We start from the raw sequence: 24101 nt of genomic DNA on the forward strand, positions 1-24101 counted from the left end.
CCATAAAAAAAATCATTCAAAATATACAATTTCAACATTGCTTTGCGACCACAGCGACACTTTGGGAGTTTGAACAGTGCTGCTGATGTGATAATGCCGAAAGGTCAACACCAGTTTAAAGCTTTGGTAAACGGCAAATACTGACATTCACCAGGGGCTCATAGGCTTAATCTGCATTTCATGAGGCCATTTGAATATATTATGAGCAGTAATTGAAATATTTCTTATCTAATGGAAAAGAACATGATAGAAGAGCAAAAGTTGTTAGTGCTGAAACCCACTGGCTGTGGTTTGTCAGCATTAAACTATATGACTCTGCAATTTATTCTGATTTGTGCATAATATCGATACATCCATCTATTGTCTACCGCACTCGCGCCCACGGGCAACGTCATGCAAACTCCACGCAGAAATGGCTGGATGTGAACCAGCAACCTTCTTCCTTAAATAACCTTAAATAACAATTATGTGGAAAGGCAAACATGTAGCATAACATAAGTGTAAAATTGAAGCATTAGCGAAGATAAAACTCTAAAACTGAACAGTTTCATGTGAATGACATATGGAGGGATTTTCATTCATTGATTCTCTACACTTATTTGTGTAGTCACCAATGTTCCCACGGCGGACACTATTGTTCTTGGAAGTCATTGATGCGTAAATGGTATGAGGAACTTTATCATGACTCATTTTCATCAGACAGTCTACTTCCTCATAGAGCAGGTGTCGGCCTGATCACCCTGCAAACCTGCAGGAGACGCACATCTATCTTTCTCACTGAGCAACAAATAACTACCCGAGGTACTCAAGAAAGATTACCTTAAAGTAAGTGATATATATATATCTATATATATATCTAGATATATATATATATCTAGATATATATAGATATATATACAGTATCTATATATATATGTTTGGTTTTTAACCTTTTTAACAAATACACTGTTCACTTCAGTCGTTATATGTGTAAAATGTCTTGCAGACACTGAGATGGCTGCAGAAAAAGACACAGGGATGGAACAAGTCACAGGTTACAGTGACTGGATGTCGCGACTACCAGCTGAACTTCATAACACTACTCTCTTTGATGTGGCCATACCAGGTATGAAACCGACACAGTCTGCAGCTTCTTATATTTGTACTGTTTGCATTAGAGTGCCTGCTTAGTGCTCCACGAACACTGGAGTAACTGGATTTTCGAGTAACCATGGCGACAAAGGATTGCAAATACTTTTCACATACACATGAATGGAAAATGGTCAACAAAATGTTCACAACCCAACCCACTTTGGAGCCTCGCAAACTTTAAACGGGTCACAAGACTTGAGACTTTCTTCACCTAAATCAAGGTTTTGATACCGAATACGGTTTTTACACATTTGCTAAGTTTTGTACTTTTTTTGTACGTTTTCAGATTTTATAATGAGTGTGCCACTAGAGACACTAGAAATTTCTTAACAAACTCTTTACCTGCCCATGATTTTCAAGCTACACAGGCAATTTTTACATTGCTATGGTTGTTGTCTAACCCTGTGTGTTGTTTTCATTCTTATATGTTTTTCTTAAAAATCACCTAAAGGCATAGAGAGTTCTGACCAAACCTCCATTGACTCCCATGGGGGGTGTCAAAAGTCAGTCACAAAAATACCAATTTGTCTAAATACTTCAAGTTTTAAAGGTTCAATCCACCCAAATGTTAAAAAATGTTTTCCTAGTTTGAAAATGCTGTTTTCAGAAAATAACAATTTGTGTCTAGAATCAGAAGTAATGCACATCCACACACTCTCACAACTGAAACTGCATAACCAGGTAAACTGGTTATGTGTTCAGAATTTTTATCATGAGAACAATGACAACCTGGAACTGAAACAGAGACCAGTGGTGCCTATGCCAGCTCACACGGGGTACGCCTTTGTTTCCTCGCGAACCTGGGTCTTTCAGTCCAGTTTTAATAACATTGAAATTAACATTCTGTCTCAGTCATGTACAAATAATGTTTTAATGAGTCATATAAACACGCAAGATTTGCCTGCAGGGCTTCAAATGCATTTTGTGTGTGTCTGTGTTGTTTGTGTGTGGTCATTGTCAGGAAGCCACGACTCGATGAGTTACGATTTGGACACGCAGTCCTCCATCGTGGAGCCCGACGCCCTGAAAGTCTTCAGCAATATTTATTATGTGCGGAAAGTTTTGTACAACTGGGCAGTCACTCAGGTAAGAGTTTATTTATAACCAGTGAGTGTTGAATCTACTGGAGCTACAGATCGTATACTTACAGTAAGACTGGACTTGACTCGTTGATGCAGGAGGAGCCCATCACAAAGCAACTGGATGCTGGCGTCCGCTACTTTGACCTGAGGATTGCTCGCAAGCCAGACGACACTGACCCCACAAGACTTTACTTTTATCACGGCCTGTACACACATACTGATGTAGAGGTAAAAACATGACAACAAGTCTTTATCTTGTATCAATACTTAGGTGTAAATCAGCCTTCGTGTGCTTTGTGGCATCGAGAATTTGTGTTATAGCTTACAGGTTTAGACATGTATTTTCAATTTTATACAGCCTATTAAATTGAACCACCTTTATGCCAACAAGTACAGTCAAGTCCATGCCTCTCTTGCTTGACTGCCTCAAAGTAAATTCTCTGATTGACGTGATTGTGATTATACCATACCATTATCCGAAAATAGACCCAGAATCTCTGTAACATCGGATTTTTCCTTTAAAGATGATCTACAGAGCTGAACCTCTCTTAAGTTCCTCATATCGCCAAATGAAAATGTGCATCAAAAGAATATTGCAAAAAAAGAAGTTACCTGGTGTAGAAATACAGTAAGAGGTCTCACTCTGCAACTGTGATCAGACTATTCTCACAGCGATTAATGGCTGGGCAGAGAGTCACCCCAAAGAGATCCTCATCCTGGCTTTGTCCCACTTCAAAGGATTTGACAAAGACGGAGAGCAGCTCCACAGCCACCTCATCAACTTCATCAAAACCTTGTTTGGAGCCAAACTCCTCCAAAGATTTGTAAGTGCACCGATTTCAGTGCTGCGAGGAACCCACGACACTTCAGAAATAACAACTTTAAATGTACCTCAACAGGACATCCCGACACTGAAGAGCTCCTGGGACAAGGGCAGAAATGTCATAGTTTCCTATGATTATCCAGCAAATCAACACCCTGAGATATGGTGTAAAATACCCTATTTCTACGGCAACAGTATGGATCCTGCTCAGGTGGAATCCAAAATCTGCTGTGTTTTGGAAAAACCGAGACCTTGTGGTGAATTCTTACAATTATTTTTGATACTTGATAAGTACAGTAAATGTCATATACTTGAAGACTTTTACTTAAGTTACATTATAAAAAGTGACTTCAACTTCTACCAAAGTCATTTTCTGGTAACATACTTGTACTTTTTCCTCAAGTATCCCCTTTAGGTACTTTATACAATACACGTTGTTATTGATAATAATAATAAGAGAATGCTCATCTTTGTTTGTGGTCCTCCTTCCCTCTCCTAACCTTCAGGTTTCTTTGTATGCGGCCTGAATCTGACTCTGCCAGAAGATGCAGGGGCACTGCGCTACGTCCTGTGCTCCCGTGGCAACTTTGCCAATGTCACAGAGAGGAGTCTCCCAGAGATGGTGCAGTGGGTGAAACAGTACGCCGGCAGAAGACCTAACATTGTCGCCTCAGACGTGGTCACTCGGGACGACTTTGTCTCAACGATTGTCCAGCTCAATTACAAAGGGAATTAAGAGACAGAGGAGAGGTGTTTCACATCGTGACACATGCATATGTATTGCAATATGTCATAGCCATACATGAAGTTTTTATCACTGTAAAACCATTATATCCTTCAAATATGTATATTTTATGTGATGGTTAATGTTTTAATTTGATTTCATGTTTGTTAAGTATTATGGAAGCCCTATTTCCACTGGTGTAAGAATTATACAACAGAGCACTCATAATAAGTCAAAATGAAGAGATAGTGTCTTTATTGTTCCCACTTTGGACCTCATTGGTATGAGTTTTTATGCAATTTGTTTGTCATTATAATTTCAAGATTGTGTTGTATTATTACAACATTATATCTGATATGTTCTTGTTTTTTAGAGTTTGTTTGTGTCGTTAAAATTACCATAACGAATGTTTATTTCCCCATTTTCTGTAACTTGTCTCTTCTACCATACTATCTGTTGGTGCGCCATCATGTGCAAATATATGGTATTGCAACAAAGTGCTCGCTTTACGCCAGGAAGTTTTTGGCTGGATTATAAAGTCGGCAACATTAGCTAGCTTGTGTAACACTGTGGGGGGGATTATGATGTTAGCACTGACATGGCGTCGCTCAGCGTCCAGAAGTAGTCGCATCGAGCCCGCACGCTTTTTAGCTGCGGTTGTCTCAGGAGCGGACTGTTCGCATTTGAGCACAAGGGGCAACAGAAGAAGGTGTTTAGGGCTAATTAACCCACCACCACCACAAGGCGACAAACCTCGTATCCTCCATCCGCAGCCAGCCTGGTCCCTCAGGTAATTCTTCCCCTCCTCGGCTATTGTGATGCTAGTTATGCTAAGTGGCCAGTTTACAAGCTAAGCAGAACTCCATTTCAAATAATACTCATTATAAATCAGTATCGTTCAATTTAGGCGCTGGGCGTCCCTATGTAATCAAATACACGTAACCAAGACTTGAATACATTGCAGATTAATTCGGTGTATCTCAATGGGCTAACTAGCTTGACCTTTTACTTGTTTGTTACGTATACAGGTCCTCACAACGTTTCCGTTGGTACTACTACAGCCATTGTTTGCTAACGTTAGCGTAGTGAAATCCTCAGGAGGTTATATGTCAAACATCAAAAAAACCGTTTGTTCGTCTACTAAAACCGTAAAGCCGAATTTAAGAAAACGGTGTGACATTTCGAAAATACATACTGCCATGGTTCCCGTGCCTTAGATATGTGCTTAAAACAAAGTCTCTTAAAAATGTTGTACAATCTAAAGGGAGTTCGACATTGAGCTAGTTGCTACAGTGCTGCGCTGCAGCAGAGAGCTTCTGAACCAGCATTTGCGCTATCACTGGATATGACACTTCTTTAATAGTACGTATACATCAACGTGAGGCTCATAAATATGTAATAACAAATTAATTTGGTTTTTAATTGTTAATAGAGGTGGGTTTTGTTTAGTCAAAGTGACACAGACTGTAAATGCTGGCCATTTCTGCACCTGTTTCGGTTACACCTTCTAGAAACAGACAGTTGGCTTTGTCAGGTAGGGAAAACGCCATTCATTGTAATAATAATGAATAACAAGGCAACCTCACATTTGTCATCAGTAGTCTATACATAAATACATGGTCCTTTTTGGACAAAGTCTGTTTTTCTTACTGTTTGCAGTAGCATTGCAGTTAATGGCAGATTTACAGTTGGGTCAGCAAGTCAGAGACCAGACCAGAACAACTGCGGCTCAATGCTTAAATCATTAGGTAGTATCATTATAACTAATTGGTTCAATCACATCAGAAACACCAAGGGCATATATTTATGATATATATTTATTTATATACTAAAAGGTATGAAGCAGCCACCCATTTGTTCCTTTAGTAATCCTCTGCAAATTTCAATATCTCAACGTAACGGAATGTCCACTGAACAAAGATTTAATTTGCTAACACAAAGATCCAAATGAAGTTTGTTTTTGTGTCCAGCTCCTCTTTCTCCATGAGCATGGCTTCAGGGGGTGAAGGTCCATCATCCACTCCCCACAAACACACCAACAGGTTAGCCAACGAGAGGTCGCCCTACCTGCTCCAACATGCACACAATCCCGTTGACTGGTGAGTGGTTTTGAACTATAGATGTACACGTGTTCTGACAGCTGATGGCACACAGACTCATATGATCTTTGTGTCAGGTATCCATGGGGACAAGATGCGTTTAACAAAGCCAAGAATGAAGACAAACCTATATTTTTATCAGGTAGGAAGCTGCTGGTGTCAACACTTCAGTTTCAGCAAATAGTTTGTTTTTTCTTCTTAAAACCATCTCTCTCTCTTGTGAATCCACTAGTGGGCTACTCGACGTGCCACTGGTGTCACGTTATGGAGAGGGAGTCCTTCGAGGATGAGGAAATTGGAAAAATCCTTAGCGACAACTTTGTCTGCGTCAAAGTAGACCGAGAGGAGAGACCAGACGTGGACAAGGTCTACATGACCTTTGTACAGGTGTGTGTTACACATGTGTGACTTTTCTTTTGCTGGTTCTTCTTAATTTTCTTCTGCTAATTTCCTTTGGCTGATAATGTTTGCAGGCAACACATGGAGGTGGAGGGTGGCCCATGAGTGTGTGGTTGACCCCTGAACTGAAACCTTTCATTGGAGGCACCTACTTCTCTCCTAGAGACCATAGAGGACGACCTGGACTCAAGACAGTCCTCAACAGAATCACTGAACAGGTAAAACACTCTCCTCATCCTTCCCGTCTCTTCAGCCACTCTTATTTTCATTGTTGTCCCACTTCATCTCCTCTTTCTCATCTTCGTCCCATCTGTATGTCATTGTCATTCCCCTTCATTCTCATATCCTTTCTGTCGCCTCATTGAATTCTTCTTGTCCCTACTTTACCTCTCTTTGTCAAATCATTGTCCCCCTTTGTCTCATCTGTCTCCTCATTGTCGCCTTCTTTGTCTCCTTTTTGTCCCATTCATCATTTTGTCCCCATTTTGTTTCCTCCTCATCTCCTCTTTGATTCATCTTCATCCCATCTTTATGTCATTGTCATTCCCCTTCATTCTCTCTGTGTTCCCTATTTAACCTTGTTCATCTCATTTTCTTTTTTGTTTCCTCTCTGTCCACTTATGGTTCCCTCCTTATCTTGTCTTTGACCCCTCTTTGTCTCCAAATTGTCCCGCTCTTGTCTCTTGATTGTCTCCACTACTTCCTTACTATTTGTCCCCTCTTCCTCTCCTCTTTCGCCCCTCTTAGTCTCCTCTCCATCAAATTGTATCTTTTGTCCTCTCTTCCTCCAATTGTCATCTCTTTTTATTCCTGTCTTAATCTTGTCCCCTCTTTATGTCTACTTCATACCCTCTTCAACTCCTCCTCCTGTCCTCAGAAGCTTTCAGCAGTGTTTCTCATATCTTAGCTTCGACGTAAAGCTGCTGCTACATACGTAAATACTGATGTTAATTACTCCGCTTTAGAGTTGCTGGTAAGCAGATTTTACAGGCTTACAGGCTTAATGCTGAGTTAGGCTAACCATCTTTTGGCTGTACTTATTATATTTAATATTTAATGGAGCGAAATGACAGTGATATTGATCTTTTCATCTCGTTCTTGGCAAGAAAATAAGCGCGCACACAGCCAAAAATGTCAAACTAATTTGGGAGATAGAAACTCTATCATTTGGGGTATGGGGCTGTGTTTACAATATACTACTTTTTACACTGTGTAGGTTATTTTTAACTTTGTGCGTCATCTGTATCACTCTCACATATGACTAGTATGAGTTGTGTTTCTCAGTGGCAGAATAATCGTCCTGCTTTGGAGTCCAGTGGGGAGAAGATCCTGGAAGCTCTGAAGAAGGGCACGGCCGTCGCTGCAAATCCTGGAGAGAGTCTGCCACTTGCCCCAGATGTTGCCAACCACTGCTTTCAGCAGTTGGTCCAGTCCTACGAGGAGGAGTACGGAGGCTTCAAAGTCGCCCCCAAGTTCCCCACACCAGGTAGACTCCCCGAAACCCCTGAATGCTCATTTCACCCTCTTCCGTCCTGCTGGAGCTCACCCCATCCGTCTCAATCACTCCACAGTAAATCTGATGTTCCTCATGTCGTACTGGTCCGTGAATCGCTCCACCTCGGAGGGCGTGGAGGCTCTGCAGATGGCCTTGCACACGCTCCGCATGATGGCTCTGGGAGGCATCCATGACCACGTGGCACAGGTTGGTTCGTTCAGTTTATTTCAGTCCAAATACACAAGGAATTTTTAACAAGTCAGAAGCAATTAAATTACATAATATACAACACTCATCAAAATGATTGACAATTCTAAGTTAAAGCCTCAGTTTGTTCATGTAAAGACTGCTATAAAGCATTATTTCCATTGTTGATTAATATGTTGGTTATTTAATTGATTAATTCATCAGTTGCTTGGTCCAAAAAATATTGATTGTTTGTCCCAAACCTCAAATTGATGTTTGCAAGCCTTGTTTTGACCACAAACCAAAGACAATCAGTTTACTGACACAGAGCAGCAAAGAAACCAGAGAATATTCATATTTAACAGAGTTTTTGTTGTTGTTGTTAAAAACTGATTATTAAAATACACTGCAACAACATATAGAATACTGAACATAAGTTTTTATACACTGTTTCAGTTTTGTTGCTCTCTTTACGCCTCTTTCTCTCTCAGGGATTTCATCGTTACTCCACCGATTCCTCGTGGCACGTTCCACACTTTGAAAAAATGCTGTATGACCAAGCTCAGCTGGCCGTAGCCTACATCACTGCCTCCCAGGTCTGTGTGACTCTTATTATCTCTTATTGTGTGTATTGTATTTGCCTGTCTGACGGGGCAATTATCCCCTCCCCATCATTCTCTCTCGCTTTTTATTTAACACGACCCAGTCAGCAAAAAAGCCATCAGTGTGCAACTTGGCAACTGCTGTATATAGTCTGTTTAACACAAAACACAGTCGGGTAATTTGTAGGGAACTTTGATTTTTATTTCATCAGGTTTCCAATGGAAGACGCACTTGGTGTTTTTTAGAAGGGGCAAATTGATTTAGCCTGATTACAGCAGGTCTTTGCTGGACAGTGATGAATTAAAGCTGTAGTAGGCAACATCAACAGAAAAAAAAGTTGATTCCTGAGTCTCATCCCCAGGTCTTTCATTGTTTTGCGATGCATGCTTTCTCTCTTAAGCTCCTCCCACCACATGAACAGCAACAGACACACATGCTTCATATGCGTCAGATAAACCAGAACAATCTCTCTAACTTTTAAAAGTTCTGCTCATATTGACACATCTTCTATTGACACTTACCTTTTAAGACTCTCACTCTTTTAGGTTTCTTTGCAACATAAGCAGTTGTTACCAATGCTGGAGTAGCAACCTTTTCACGAAAGCTCAGTGTTGCTAATTCCTCTGTAAGGAACGTAGCTATTATCCATCCTAAAAGTCACTAGTAATTGTGATAGACACTATAGGAGATAGGAATAATGTTTTATTTTTTTTTATGTCACAATTCCAACTGTATGACAGACCAACTGTCCCCCTTTATCTGGGCTTGGGACCGGTGAAAGTGACCCAAAAGAGACACTCTGGCATTTTTTTAGTACAGTGATTGTGACTGTAGTTGCGTGAGGAGGGGACTTGTTGAGAGGTAAAACAACTTGCTTTCACGTCAGCGTCTGCAAAAGTCTCAAATAACACCGGAAAAAGTTCTGAGAGTGGACAGAATACTCGCTAAAGATAGCAACAGAGACGCTAAGTTGGCAACACTGGTGCAGCTTCTTCCTAAAGGGAGCACTGTAGCTCACTCTGAACTGCTCTGTGTTTTGTCACAGGTCAGATTTCCCCAAGGTTGAAAATGGAGGCTATAGTAGGTGCATAAGTCCAGTTCGCTCTGAGATGACTGGATTTACATTATGCTTAAGGTTATTATGGAATAAATTATCAGCAATATACTGCATAGATCAGCTTTATTACGTAAAATGGTATCTTCGGAAAGCCTTAGTTCTTCCCTTAGTTCATTGTAGGTCAGGCTGCCCCGCTTTTCACTAGATGGAGACAACAGAAGCTAATTGGGACACAAGTATGACGGTTTAATGAGGGTGCAGATGCTGCCTCAGCGTTCTCCATGAACGCAGCAGGTGACGACCTGGATATAAATCACCTGTGGGTCTATCTTTAAGGTTACGCTACAGTTGAATCATGACTCTGAGCGATTCGTAACGTGTCTTGTGTTTTCCGGTTCTTCAGGTGTCGGGAGAGCCGCTCTTTGCCGATGTGGCGAAGGACATCCTCCTCTACGTCTCCAGGGACCTGAGCCACGAGGTGAATCATCTACTACCTTGTTACTACAGCTCTATGGAGTAGAATACGCCACACATCTTCCTAAGTGAGAATAAAGGAGATGTAGAACACAAGTGATGACAAGGTTTAGTGTTGTGTTAATGTCATGTATGAGAATACACGCTTGCAACGGAAAGTCATTAAAAGTATACACATTAAGGCTATTGTCATGCACAGTACACACACACACACATACGTTACTGTTATTCCCTGATTGGATTTACAGCTAATGTTGGCAGCCATGGGTAAAAAAAGACAATGTGTGTGTGTGTTTGTGTGCATGCAGCATGTTGATGCATCCTCGAGGGGGGGGGGAATGGCCCCGCTGACAAATACCCTGTTAAACCCCTTGCTCCTCTCCGAGGGTCAACCTTATTTTCCTTTTTGATTAATGAGTCGGGGCACACGATTTAAGCTGTGCTCGTTGTAATCATTACAATCCCCCCCCTTCCCCCCCAAAAAAGATTTATTATGTAATTATACGCTAATGAATTAATGCAGCAAAGGTAATTTACTTCCGACTCCAGTGCTTTCCTTCTTGCCAAGAGCTGGGATCTTCCTTCATTGAGGAATATTGACCGGTTCTCAACAGGATTAAAAATGTTTGAAAATGACAATTCTGTTAGTGCTGTGATCTCTGAAGGTTCACAAATATACTATTGTGCATGCATATATGTATATGTATATATATATATATATATATATATATATATATATATATATATATATATATATATACATATATATATGCATATGTATATGTATATGTATGTATGTATGTATACGTATATGTATGTTTGCTTAAATCAGTGTAGACTAAATATGTATAATTCCCGATTCTCGACAATTATTTTCATTACTTTATCAATTTATCGAGTAATCTCCTGGTCCATAAAATGTCAGAAAACGTTGATCAGTGCTTCTCAAACCTGGAAAGGACAATGTCCTCAAATGTCTTGTTATGTCCACAAACCAAAAAGACAACCTTAAGAACACTTTATCAATTATCAAAATAGTTGACGATTAATTTAGGAATCGAATTATAAAGTGTGATTAACCGAGTAGTTGTTTCAGCCCCTGCATGTCCAAATAAATGCAGAGGTTAATTGGACACTCTGAATTTCCCGGAGGTGTGAATGTGTTCGGATTGGCACCAGCAGCCCTGCAACCGTCATGTTGGGGGTTAAAGCCTTAGACAATGGACGGATGGATTTCTATTAAAGAAATGAGGACAGGACTCACTTTTTTGGCCTTGTTTGATCTTAAAAACACCAACGTTCACTCACTTTCTTTGTCCTCCGTCTCCTGACGTCTGTCTGAAACAGTCCGGGGGCTTTTACAGTGCGGAGGATGCAGACTCTGTCCCGGCATCTGGTGGACCAAACAAGCGAGAGGGCGCGTTCTGCGTCTGGACAGCTTCTGAAGTCCGGGAACTTTTGCCAGATGTGGTGGAGGGCGCCACTGCAGCTGCCACCCAGGCAGACATCGTCATGCACCACTATGGGGTCAAGGAGCTGGGCAATGTCGCTCCAGAGCAGGTATTTCTTCACATATTGTTTACATGGTCAAATAAAAGTAAACCTGCTTCTTTTTTTTATACAGACAAGCTATTTAGGATGTCAAAGTGTGTCCATTAAGGCATTAACGTGACAGCTGTTGCAGTCTTTATGAGGTCATCTCAGTGAGTGCCCTCGTTTCTCCTGTGTCGCTCGTTGCCAGGACCCTCACGGGGAGCTGCAAGGCCAGAATGTGCTGATCGTGCGCTATTCCGTGGAGCTAACAGCTGCTCGCTTTGGCATCGGCGTGGAGAAGGTGAACGAGGTCCTGGCCTCGGCGAGAGCCAAACTGGCAGAAGTGAGGGAGAGCCGGCCACGCCCACATCTGGACACGAAGATGTTGGCGTCCTGGAACGGTAAATGTTCAACACCTCGCTGCTTCCTTTTTTTTTTGTCATTTTGATGTTGAAACACAGAGTACGAGCATTCGCCGTCTTCCCTTGATATGGTTCCCTTTCACTTTGTTGTTCCTTGGCCACTGGGATGCAGTTTTTGTGGAAAAATGCTGACTTGATTTACGGGGACAAAGGAGCTGCCGCGGCAGCCGTTGTGTAACCAAAAGAAGGGGAAAGAATAGGATTTACCCCAGAATCTGTTGCCAGTAATGGAAATGGCAGACAGCGGAACGGTTGAACTGACAAAAAAAAAAGAATATCGTTGACAGAGGAACAAAAAACGGGCAACGATTTAGTGCAATGAGTGCACCACAGATGAGCTCCAGAGCATGAGAAGCTTCTCAGTAATACGACTGTAGGTCATCGATTTACAATTGGATTTTTACAGTTGGTTTTCTGCTTCTGACGACTGTATCCAGGCCGGTGGCGTTTTCTCCCGCTGCTTGACTTCAAAGTTACCCCCTGCCTGTTGAGCTGCTAATCCAAACCCCCTCCAACCCCTACACATGGCTTCTGTACCCACCCAGCCAGCAGTGCTCCACACCATAACTTGTCAGAGAATGAACGGAAGTATTGATTAAGAAGTGAAATTAAAGCCGCCGCTCTGGTTTTTTTTAGTAATACGACCTAAAAAATGGGACAAAAACAGCCTCGGGTTCAGTCCAAACAGGCTCTGTGTGACAAAATAAACGCTACCACACACTGAGCATCATAAGAACAAATAAACAATAAAAGCTCTCATAACCCAAAATCTGGAAGGCAACCTGCAAAGATTTACTCCCAATTTTTATCATCCACTGTGTGCAAATGTGTGTAGATTATTATGCGCACGCTGGTTGTCACTTGGCATTAGCGTGATGCCCGTTTGGATGCTCGTCAGCATTGTTTGTGTAGCGCATTGTCCTCAGAGTGGTTATAAACAAGAACAGGAAGCGCACGACACTCGCATAAACACACACACACACAGATTCCTCTCCCAGGCCTGACGTCTCGAGACGGAGTGTGTTAGGGAAGTAATGAGGCTCCGCGATCCCGAGAACTTTCCAATTAGATGCGAGTCTCTTCTTCTTCTCTCTAATGAAGAAAGGCTTCCATTAATCACCTGTCCTCGGCTGCGGCACTTTAAAGACCAGGCTGTGCCCTCAGCAGGCTTTGATATACACTACATGAAAGAGGAGTGCAGGGGAAAGAGAGAGGGAATGAGTGGGAACAGGGAAAGTTCAAAGACTGTAAGTGGCGAGAAAAGTGAGTGAGGACTTTAGTTTGGCTCAACACTGGTCCCTCTGTGCAGAGATGACATGTTTTAAGCCAAGTAAAGGTGGTTTCATACGTAATCACCCCCCCACTATAACTTCCAACACCATCTCTACTTCTTTCCCCACCCAACATCAGGCCTGATGCTTTCTGCCTATGCCCGTGTTGGAGCTGTGCTGGGGGACAATTCTCTGCTAGAAAGGGCCGTGCAAGCTGGTAACTTCCTGAAAGAGCACCTGTGGGACGCTGAGCGAGAGACCGTCCTCCGGTCCTGTTACCGTGGAGACCAGATGGAGGTGCAACAGATGTAAGTGTCCAGTTTAAAAGTTTTATTCGCCTGTGGTGTGTGCGTTTGAATTGCATTTTATGGAACCGTTTATTTTGTTTTTTTAACTCAAACTTCCTCCTTGGGCTGCAACGATAAATTGATCACTAAATGAATTAAACTATCCTGATCTAGATAAATCAGTTTGTTTTTTAACCCTTAGTTGAGCCTTCAAAAAAGTTACCTTAACACACCTAGAGCACCAAAATGTGCTCATATAATCAATCCTCATCATAGATATCAATATGATTGAACGTCTTCAATGTTTAACCCTTTAATTGCCAAGCTGTGTCACAATGCACCTTCATATTATGGTCTAAATAACACAGTTTTCAATATACTTCAAAACTGCAAACTGAGTTTCTTTGCCTTGATTGCTGCAGCCTGGCATAATGTGAAAGATAAGAGGTTTATATAATTTTTTTTTGCAATGTCATATTTCATAAAATACTCGTGTTAACACACCTAGAGCACCAAAATGTGCTCATAAGAAATTAAGCTATGAACCCCTTTTTACCCTTAAATTGCCAGGTTTTTGTCACGATGCATAAAAAAGAGTGATTTGAATGGGTTTCAATGAGTACATTGTTGTGCGTAGGTGTGTGTGTGTGTGTTGGTGTGAGTATTTTAGTTAACATTGTTTAGAACAGACTAACAATTAAAAAAATATGTTGGAAAAAAATCGAGAACACTCAAGTATGCACAACCCGGCATTCATTTTGCAACGATATGCATGAAAAAAGGATAAAATATTCTAGAAATTAAAAGCCCAAAACACAAAAATGTGTGTAGGTGTGTTTGAGCCTTAAATAATTACAATGATAAAATTGAAAACATGCGCTCTGATTCATCAAATGTGATTATTTTGTGCTTTATAACAAAGAAATCTGTTAAAACTGAATAATTTTGAGGTGTAGGGAACACTGATCAGGTTCTGTCGTTTTATGGACCTAACAATTACTCCATTTAATGGAGAAATAATAAAATAAACAACAATTTATGAAGATAATTGTTAGTTTACATTGTCTCTTCCGCACAGTGAGAGAAATTCATTGTCCTTTTGCTCCTTAAAGGTCCCAACGCTTACCAGGTGTAAAAGTTACAGATTATCTTCTGGCTCAATTTTATGGCAAAGGGTAATTGGATGAAAACATTTTCCAAAAAAAAAATCTTAAATAGGATGGTAACAACAAAAAAAAACCTCATTCTTAATTAATGTTGTGCTGTGTTTAAACACCTCGATGTGTGACGTTCGTGTGCCGACAGGAAATAATGCTAATGCGATAAACAAGGTTACAGCAGGAAGTCGGCTGACATGCTGACTTGTAACATGGTTACTGCGAAACGACATTTGCATTCATTCGCATTCTCTCCTGCCTTGGAGCATATATTTGAAACAGGGTCGCCCATAATTTCAGTGGATTTTAAAGGCCGATTCAGTGACATGACGTGATTGTTTTAAAAATCTTTTAGCCTTGTCAAATGCTCAGTAAGAGAGAACAAGACGTTTTGAGTTCCTCGCTGGGTTTGTTTGATTTTGAACCCCTTGCGTAACAGCCCACTGATCAACGGTGGAGACTAAATAATTTAGACGTGCACACTTAATTTGTTTAAGTCTTTGTTGAACTCAAACTGGCCAAGAAATCATCTTTCCCCCCCAGTGGGGCTGGAGCTGTCCTACACAAATATTGTTTACATTTCTTAACCTGAGCCAAAAGGAAAACAATTTCTCCAAAAATAAACCAGAATAAACAGGTTTGGGTTGTACTCTCGTCTCACAATCACGGGATTAGACTGAGAAAGAAGTACTTGCCAGTCCAGGTGTCCTGGTTCTGTTGGCCGTCCCCGTGTCCCAGTTACTATGAATGAATGAGTGTTCAAATGGCCCTGAATCAGCAGAAACGTGTGCCGTCCCAGAGTGCCACATAACACATGATGAAATGTGTACACTTTTAACCACACGCCGCCTCGACAAACACACACACTTGTGCCTAAACGCTCTGGCCTCGTTCCACAGCTTCTGTCTCATTCATAATTGTCCACATCAGGACGCTGTCAGTAGCCAGGATGCTTACCAAGGCTCTTTTGCCCAAACCTGGTTTAGTTTCCATACATGGGGTAAATCACTCCGTCATGCCAAGCACATATGGGCCATGGAGTAATTCAGCGGTAGGGATGGTCTAACTGGGCTAATTGGCTGTGGAAAATGTTGAGGAGATGATGCCGTAGATTTCTCTGTGGCTCTCACCTGGCGCGGCGTACGATGATAACATTCAAACTTTGTTTTTTCCACCCAAAAGTTACATTTTAAATCTTTGACGTTTCCTGTATTTTGCATCCAGTTCATGTGTTATTTTTATTTGAAATGCCAATACTTGTTGTCTAAAGTTTTATTGTGTTATTGGTTCTCATTAACCCTTAGAACACAGAGCATTTAGGCTGCTTTCCCCCCATTATTATGTTAAAACTACAGTATACAAACACACCTGAGCAAAAAGTACTTGTTGTTTTTTTTAAAATGTGATTGAATTGTTTTGATTTAGCTCACTGTCACATACTCAAAAACAGTTTTCAAGGCCTTGAAATTGTAAAAATATATGTAAAGTTGAAGAATTGCAGTTTTTAAAAAACATAAAAAACATAGAATTCCAGGCATATTTTTATGTCAAAGCATGCCATTCTACAGAGGTCTCTCAAAAATCTGCCACAAAAAGGCGAAATTTACCAAGAATTTACCGGATCTGTGTCTGCACTAAGGGTTAAACTGTAATGTTTTATCAGATGGAGGAATCAATACTGTTGACTCATGTTTAGTTGTCTGTTTTTTACAGAGAATACTTGCGCAATGAATTCCACTTTCACCAAATACTTTGAGCATGAGCAGGTTGTTTACAGTGTTTACAGCAGGTTGTTGTTTTTGTTTTTCCAGTTGTGGCGGCTCGTAGATGTCATTATGACTACATCCTACCTTTATTTGCCTTTTGTACAGGTTTGAATTTTCACCATACATATCCACACATACAGCATTTAAACACCCTAACAGTATGTGGCAGGTTGAACTGGTGACAGTACAGATGTTGATGCTGAACAGGCTTTTGTGTGTCGGGGGGGAAAACAGGAAAAAGGCTTCTCCCAAACTCTTGCCACCAAGCTGGAAGCACAGCGTTGTTTACACATGATGTCTTATTTGGTATAACCGTAGGATTTACCATTACTGGAACTAACAAACCACGTCCAAATCATAACAACCAGATCCAGACCCCAAAAAATGTGACATGTGTAAATAACTGTACGTCAAGCAACAGCACAGTGGAAACAACTTTCAAAGGAGTCAAATCTGCCATTTATTTGTCGAACTGTCAGCAAATCCCTAAAAAAAAGGAGACCAAAATAAAGCTTTAGTGTGTTCCTCAACAATTTCCTACTTTCCTACTGTGCCTGCGGTTCTCAGCACCAGGCCGATTTGTTTTGAACGGTGGTCATGAAGTATGTATCGAACAAAGTTTTAAAAAGAGTTAATTTATTTTTTTTTACCTTTGCCAAGGATAAGGACCTGGAAATAAAGAGTTCTGGATAACTTTGTTTATTTCAAGTCCAATCTCAAATGGTTTGGTTCAGTGGAATTGCTGAAAACAACCTTAGAGCAGAGGTCTCAAACTCTGCGGGCCCCCCAGTTCATTTCATGCGGCCCTCCACTATCTATAATGAAAACTGGCAGGTTTTTATAATATTACATTAGGTTTTATATGCATATATATATATATATATTGTATTCTGTCTATTTTTGTCATCGATTTTTTTGTGAACTATAAGATGTTCCATATCAAAACAAAGACTTTTATTTTGAAAGGGTGTGAAATATTATCATGAACAGTCCATTTTTTACATGACCAGCCCTCTACTGACCAGACTAGAAGTTCACTGGCCCCAAGGACATTTGAGTCCCCTGCCTTAGAGTTTATAAACAAAATATAGACTTTGTAGGTAGCGTCCAGACCACTGGACTAAAATATTGACCAGTGTTTACCGACTGGGTTAAGTATTATTTTGAGTAGGTAAACCCCGACATCTTCAAAATTAAATTTTAAGCATGTGTTAGTGAATTAAACTAAAAAGGGTGTAAAAACATAAAGTTTATTTTGCGACCCAAAAACATTACCCATTTATGGGTTCCAGTCCAATGCAGGCAGTTGAACAAAACTATTTATAAATTATAAAAGTAGAAGAAGTGGAATAAAAGCAAGCAAGGTGAAACACTAAATTGCAATTTGGTCTTTTCACTTTTCATAAGTGAAATTTTTTTTTATTTTCCATGAAATTCATGTCAATATCAGACAAACGCCTTATTACAAACTAAATGAAGGCAAACACAGTTCCTGTAGGTGATGACAACATGATGTATACATGCCTTACGACATTGTTTTCCCCCCTCTAACCTTGCATTAGGTCTTAGTTTGGGCTCTTGCGCGTGAAAATACCTTTTCTCCATTACATGAGAAACACACTGTAGCTATGGCACCAGTGCTTTAACAGTACATTTTATTACACGGACTGGCATATTAAACAATTCTCTAATGGAAAAGGTCAGTGCAGTTGTAAAAATGATTGCACTCGATGTGTTAATCCCTGTATCCTACCAGTTGGTCTCTCCCTCGCAAAGGCTTTTTACTGTATTATGGGGAGGGTAAGTGAAGTAGCTGGTGTACAGGAACCATTACAGAGCTATTATTGTAGAACCGTCTACAAGTGCCGTGATACGGGGAGACGGACAACGTGCTTTATCTCGTCTCTTAAGGGAAATGAGTCATTTAACACGCACTGTTAAAGGTGCGAATGAAAAGGGCTGTGGAGAATTCTTGGAAGGCTTTTACGTTTCTGTGTTTGTGAGTGAGTGAGGGAGTGAGTGAGTGAGTGAGGGCCTCTTGAGGTCTCTTCTCTGGTTGTCATCTCTGAGACTGGAGTCACCTCAGATAATGCCAGATAATGTCAACCTGTGAAAGAAGGGATTTGTTTCAAGATTTGACAAGTTTTGCTATTTACAGATCCCGATATAGTGGGTAGGTCAGATGGGGCACATAGTTTGTAATTTAATACTTTCATTATGGCTTCAGCCATTATCCCTCTTGCCTGCCTGTATTTATTTAGATTTTATGGCTGTAGAATTCTCAGAAAAATGTTCAGTGAATGAGTGATTCTGCCCCATTTTTTCCAAGATAAAGTCAACTTTTAATATCTGGCAGTTATTAAACCATTTAGGAATTACCGTACTGAGAAGCTGACGTCACAAACGTGTGAGAGGGCTACCGTAATGACAAGTATTTGGGCGCAAAGCTGTAAAGTAAAATAATACAAAGCACCTAAACACTTAAAGGTCCAGTATGTAAGACTTGATAGCGATATCTAATGGTGGGACTGCAAAATTGTACCAAATGGAAGACTCCTCCACTCTCGCCTCTCTTTTTTGCACATGCACCAGAGAACTACGGTGGCCTACAACCAGAAATTGTGTAGTTTATTTTTATTTTTTAATTTGCGTAGTAAGTTTGCTTCAAAATTCAAAACAGAACGGGCTACTGTAGAAACTTGGTGGCACAAGATGGCGGAAAAAGGAACATATAAGTGATTGCACACATGTACAAGCATTATAGCAATATATTCAAAACGTTACACACTTTTCCTTTTAAGGAATATTTTACTTTGAACATCTCTAGAGCTGCAACTAACTTGTTTTGGTCCATAAATTGTAAGAAAATGTTGAAAAATGTTGATCTGTGTGTACCAAACTGGGAAATGATGACGTTCTCAAATGTCTTGTTTTGTCCACAAACCAAACTGATTGAGTTTTAATGATTTCTTTTGTCAAATGGAGCAAAGAAAGCAGAAAATATTCCCATTTTAGAAGCTGAAAAATCTGAGAACTTGCTTTTTAATAGACTCAAACTGATGAGTTCATTATCAAAATAGTTGACAATTGAGCATTGGATTAATAATAGATGAGTTGTAGCAGCCCTAAATATCTCCATATTCCAACTTCTATCACTGACCTACAATACTTTATCCCATCAGGAGACAGATCTTCACAAAAAGGCAGTTTTTGGTTCGGCTTTTTGTCTGTGAACAAAGTCTGACACATAACATTCACGAGGTGATGTAGGGAGTAGGTTTGGGGGAATGCTAACGGCAGCAAAGGACAGGAAGTTAGTCGGGGAAAAAAGGGCCATCGCTGACAGCAGCTTTAATAGCTGGGATCTGCTGAAAAACGCAATAAATGGTCTGCCAGGTTTTTTAGGTATTACTTTGGTGAGTACAGTGGTTTTGCAGAGCCGATACAGTGATACGGGAAGGACAACTCTGTGGTGGACGGCAATAAAAGTTTAGTACGGACATTTATATTGAACTTGCAGCATGAGTTGTGATGATGTTGGTGTCCCCTAAGGCACTGTTTAGAACGGCTTCATTCACAGTGTGAGAGACAGCCACACGTGGCTCCCATTGAAACGGAAACAGGGCAATGGCTGCTCTCTGTGAGAGGTGGTAAAGTTTAACACACCGTATCTTCTTTTAATTTATAATCTTGTTGAATACAAATAGAATTTGAGAAGACATTTGGTCCTAGTTTATTCTTGAGGGTGTCGTTGGCCCTTTGTTAAACCTTGGGGACAAAAGACAGCCATTGCAACTGCAGATTTCTCGAGCCATGTTTGTCGAGGGTGTTTTCTACTCCATGGTCATTTAAAGAGGCTCTAATTGGCTCATTATGACTTGAAACGGGAGAAGAAGATGATTTATACTCACACTCCTATTATCAAAATGATCACAATCAGGAAATGTTGGTTTTATTTGATCAACGTGCCCCGCCCCAAGTACTTTCACTTCAGTGTGGCCAGTGATTTCCATCGAGGATCCACCATCATTAGGTCAAAATAGTTTTTTTAAATCTCATCTGTTTGGATTCACATCAGTGTCCCGCTCTGTCCTGGCTTGTCCTGTCTTCTCATGACTCTGCCAGCTCTGTCCGTCTGTCTGGGCGAGATATAACGACCTCCCCCGTCCACTTCATCTCCAGAGCTTCCTCCTCTTCTCTGCCTCCTTGACCACCAGCCGCCTGCCTCTCCCGACACAGCATTATCTGGCTTTCTGTCACCGCCCCTCCCTCCCTCCACCACCACTCATCCAGATAGCGGTGACACTGTAGGAACTGGAGAGCATGTTTTTGTTCTGTGACGCCTAGCAGCTTTGCATTTCCCCCCGTGTGCGTACATGGCCACAGTCCCAGCAGTTTTTCCTGCAGGAGTTTACTCTCTTTTGCATGTCCTTGTATTCTTCGAGTGCTGAGTCGTACATGTGGCGAGAACCTCCCATCGCATCCGCTTGCAGGTTTCCATGATTACCGGTTTCCATGATGATGTCACACAGCTCCAAATAATGAGCTTATGTGAGAACGCAGCATGTAAAGTTTGGTTATAATTCATAGTGAGTGCCTCCTGCATGGGGGGGGGGACCCAGGTGCTGCCCTTCCCCCTCCATCATTCCCCTGCTGTCCAGAACACATTTGTCATATTCTGAAGGACAAATCAAGACTAAATGTCCAGACCCAGTTTTTTGGGATATTTTCTGTCTGAAAACGGCTGGTACAGACGACAAACTCCAGGTGTAGAGAAGACATCAAAGAGAAATGAAGCCGGGTGACATGTAAATGTGATGAAATAAATAAATAAATAAAAATAATTTAAGATGTGAAGATACAGGGGTGAGACACTGATGGTAGAAGCAGGTGGGACTATCATGGTACTGCAGTCTGCTTTGACTAATGACTGTCCTGCAGTGCTTGAAACTTCAAAGACTATATATGCACATGGGCTGATGAGTAATTTCACACAAGAAAAAAAAAAGTGTTTTGGGAGCCAGTGAATGCTACAGTATGTCTATAATAATGTGGCCCTTTACTGTCCCAAATAAGTATTTCAGGCTTTTTGCATAGTCTCGCTTTAAGTTCTTCTGGTTTTGAGTGCTGTGATGATAGAAAAGATCTTGCTCTTTTCCAAGACTTCTAAACAAGCGTTTGGATTCCAAAAGATGAGGAGGAAAAACTAGTTCAGCAACTGTAACCCGTCACTTCAGTTCTCTCATTCATCTCTCAATGAATTCTTCATGAAAAGTGTCCTCATTCTTGCTTCTCTCTTGCCTCTTCTCTCATTTTTTCCCCCCACTGTTTATTTTTCAGCTCTCCACCCATCTCTGGCTTCCTGGACGACTACGCTTTCATCATCTCGGGCTTGTTGGACCTGTACGAGGCCACGCTGCAGTCGGAGTGGCTGCAGTGGGCCGAGGAGCTGCAGCTCCGGCAGGACGCACTGTTCTGGGACCAACAGGGCGGAGGCTACTTCTGCAGTGACCCCAGCGACGGCACTGTGCTGCTGCAACTCAAAGAGGGTGAGGCGGCATCAGCCATCTTGAGATATGAGCTGTCAAAATATTAATCTTCCCGTGACACTTGGATAGAGATGAATTGTCTAGGTAATTAGTTTTTGCCTCATTGGAGAGACATTCATGTTACTTCCGTGCCTTTTTTACGACAAAGGTTCTCGTTTGATTCCTTTACATAAATTGTCCATCCGTCTTCTACAGCTTTATCCTCCACATGAGGGCCGCAGGGGGGAGCTGATATAGGGCGATAGGCGGGGTCACACCCTGGACAGTTTGCCAGTCCATCAAAGGGCCACAAAAAACCTGAGAACCCAGAGAACACTCAAGCACACACACGGAGAACATGCAAACTCCATGCAGAGAGGCCCTTGTCACTGGGTCACGAACCTGGGTCTTCTTGCTGCAAAGGCAAGAGTGCTAACCACTACACCAACCGTGTGGTACATAAATTTTGTGATAATCGTTCATGAAACTTATCGCCATGGAAATTAATCGTCGTAATCGCTGTGATTTTATGATAAATTCATACTTGTACATCATACTTTTTTTTATTTTAAAAGCATCGTTTCTCCACAATAACCTGGAAAGTTGCGTGTTCGACCGCCATGTTCAGTTTCTCGTCTGTAGGCGGCAGTAAAGGTAAAGCAAAAGCGTGTCTTGAGTCAGTAAGTTTCATCCTGAGGTCTAAAGCTCTATAGAAATCCATCCTATTGCTGAGATACTGTATATACTATACCTGGAGCAGAAACTGTGAAGAAGATGCTGCTGCTGCTGCTGCTGCTGCTGCTGCAGGGCGGGAAGATTGATGGACAGATGAAAGATTAACTGCTGCAGCAACATTCCCTTGTGGTTTTGATAAGCTCAGTGACAGACGGACGGACGGACGGATTCCTCAGGCAGTTGAGTAAAAACAGGGTTTGAGGTGTCCGCAGCAGATCTGTCCTCTTAATACCTGCACTGCACATTTCTATAATTTGACCCTCATTGATTTGGAGAAACAAAAGGAGCGCGAGTGAGCGCTCGTAATTTATTTGAAGAACAGAAATGTCCGTTAATGGGTGTAATCACTCATCCGTTCATTTGTTCATCCATCTGTGTCTGGCCTGGCCTGGCCATTTCCTTTACTCCCAGTGATTGATCTGGAGCTTAACAAGATGGAAGCTAGCGCCGTAACGTTGCTGCCAGTTTCTCTCTGTTGCTGCAATTCAGCTATAGGCGAGAAGACAAGCAAGGATGAATAGATGGAGGACAACAGAGGGATATTGACCTCCCTTATCTACCTCCACTACCAAGCAGCCCCTGTTCACTTTTTTTTAACACTTGAACTTCATCATGAAAGCACTCAGAGATTCTTAAACTTGTGCGTTTTTTTTTGATCACTCTACCTGTCAAACGCGTCTCCTTTCTGTCTACGCCTTGACAGATTGACGCGGCTCGCACACAGCGGCACCGCGGGAATAATGTGAATTCCTCCCACTTCTGCCTCATCTCCTCTCATTTAGAACTCGACTCCATCCTTCACCCGCCGCCGCTTTGTGTTGTCGAGTTGGCCCCAAACCGTCTTCCAGCTCAGACTATAAGGTGTGCCGTCCCGCAGCCTTGACAGTGCGCTACACAATCCCGCGACTGCATGATCTAGTAGCGTTGTTATATCACAACAAGTCTCTGTATGGTAATGACAGCGCCGTAGCTTTTCCTTGCAGCAATTATTTCTGACAAGTACGGAAAGCTCGTTTTCCAAGCAATGTGTCTCTGTCTTTCTGTTTTTCAAAGATAGCCGCGTCTGTTGCTCGTAATCATAATGTAAAGAAAACATCAAATTGCAACCGAGGTAGAACTCGGAGGTCCTGCTAGCAGCAAGGTAAAAAAAAGAATATAGGGATAGGCATCATAAGCAGAAATAGTAGTTTAAAGTAGGTCTTTATTATCTCATGATCATTCCGCAAATGATTAACGAGTCACAAGGTTCTCTATGATACGACAGTAACACAAGTAGTGAGTGTGATGTCACTTGTTTTTTTTGTCGCTGCGATACAAATAGAAATGGAC

The 24101-nt window shown here is 41.4% G+C and overlaps 2 protein-coding genes across 2 annotated transcripts in view; both read left to right on the top strand.

Moving 5' to 3' along the window:
- Positions 1-38: 38 nt before the first annotated feature.
- Positions 39-4257, top strand: LOC122759112 (PI-PLC X domain-containing protein 1-like). The gene is made up of 7 exons (XM_044013671.1): positions 39-825; positions 986-1105; positions 2093-2217; positions 2310-2441; positions 2873-3037; positions 3113-3293; positions 3543-4257. Exons 2-7 carry the CDS (start codon positions 994-996, stop codon positions 3770-3772), a joined length of 945 nt encoding a protein of 314 aa, XP_043869606.1. The 5' UTR covers positions 39-825; positions 986-993; the 3' UTR covers positions 3773-4257.
- Positions 4258-4325: 68 nt separating this feature from the next.
- spata20 (spermatogenesis associated 20) overlaps positions 4326-24101 on the top strand; it is a 43539-nt gene continuing 23763 nt past the window's right edge. Inside the window, exons 1-13 of the mRNA XM_044013670.1 lie at positions 4326-4550; positions 5731-5859; positions 5937-6001; positions 6092-6246; positions 6333-6476; positions 7543-7744; positions 7830-7960; positions 8431-8535; positions 10003-10077; positions 11421-11633; positions 11815-12007; positions 13439-13607; positions 21850-22058. Coding sequence (XP_043869605.1) covers positions 4342-4550; positions 5731-5859; positions 5937-6001; positions 6092-6246; positions 6333-6476; positions 7543-7744; positions 7830-7960; positions 8431-8535; positions 10003-10077; positions 11421-11633; positions 11815-12007; positions 13439-13607; positions 21850-22058 — 1999 coding nt within the window. The 5' untranslated portion in view covers positions 4326-4341. The remainder of the gene's footprint in view (positions 4551-5730; positions 5860-5936; positions 6002-6091; positions 6247-6332; positions 6477-7542; positions 7745-7829; positions 7961-8430; positions 8536-10002; positions 10078-11420; positions 11634-11814; positions 12008-13438; positions 13608-21849; positions 22059-24101) is intronic.

This window comes from Solea senegalensis, linkage group LG18 (genome assembly GCF_019176455.1).
Source record: "Solea senegalensis isolate Sse05_10M linkage group LG18, IFAPA_SoseM_1, whole genome shotgun sequence".
Lineage (NCBI taxonomy): Eukaryota > Metazoa > Chordata > Actinopteri > Pleuronectiformes > Soleidae > Solea > Solea senegalensis.

Excerpts from the sequence above, each read along its gene's own strand:
- LOC122759112 (XM_044013671.1), top strand. The coding sequence starts at position 994 with ATGGCTGCAGAAAAAGACACAGGGATGGAACAAGTCACAGGTTACAGT. Across the intron at positions 1,106-2,092 it reads CTTTGATGTGGCCATACCAG|GAAGCCACGACTCGATGAGT; the intron begins GTATGAAACCGA and ends GGTCATTGTCAG. Across the intron at positions 3,294-3,542 it reads GGAAAAACCGAGACCTTGTG|GTTTCTTTGTATGCGGCCTG; the intron begins GTGAATTCTTAC and ends CCTAACCTTCAG.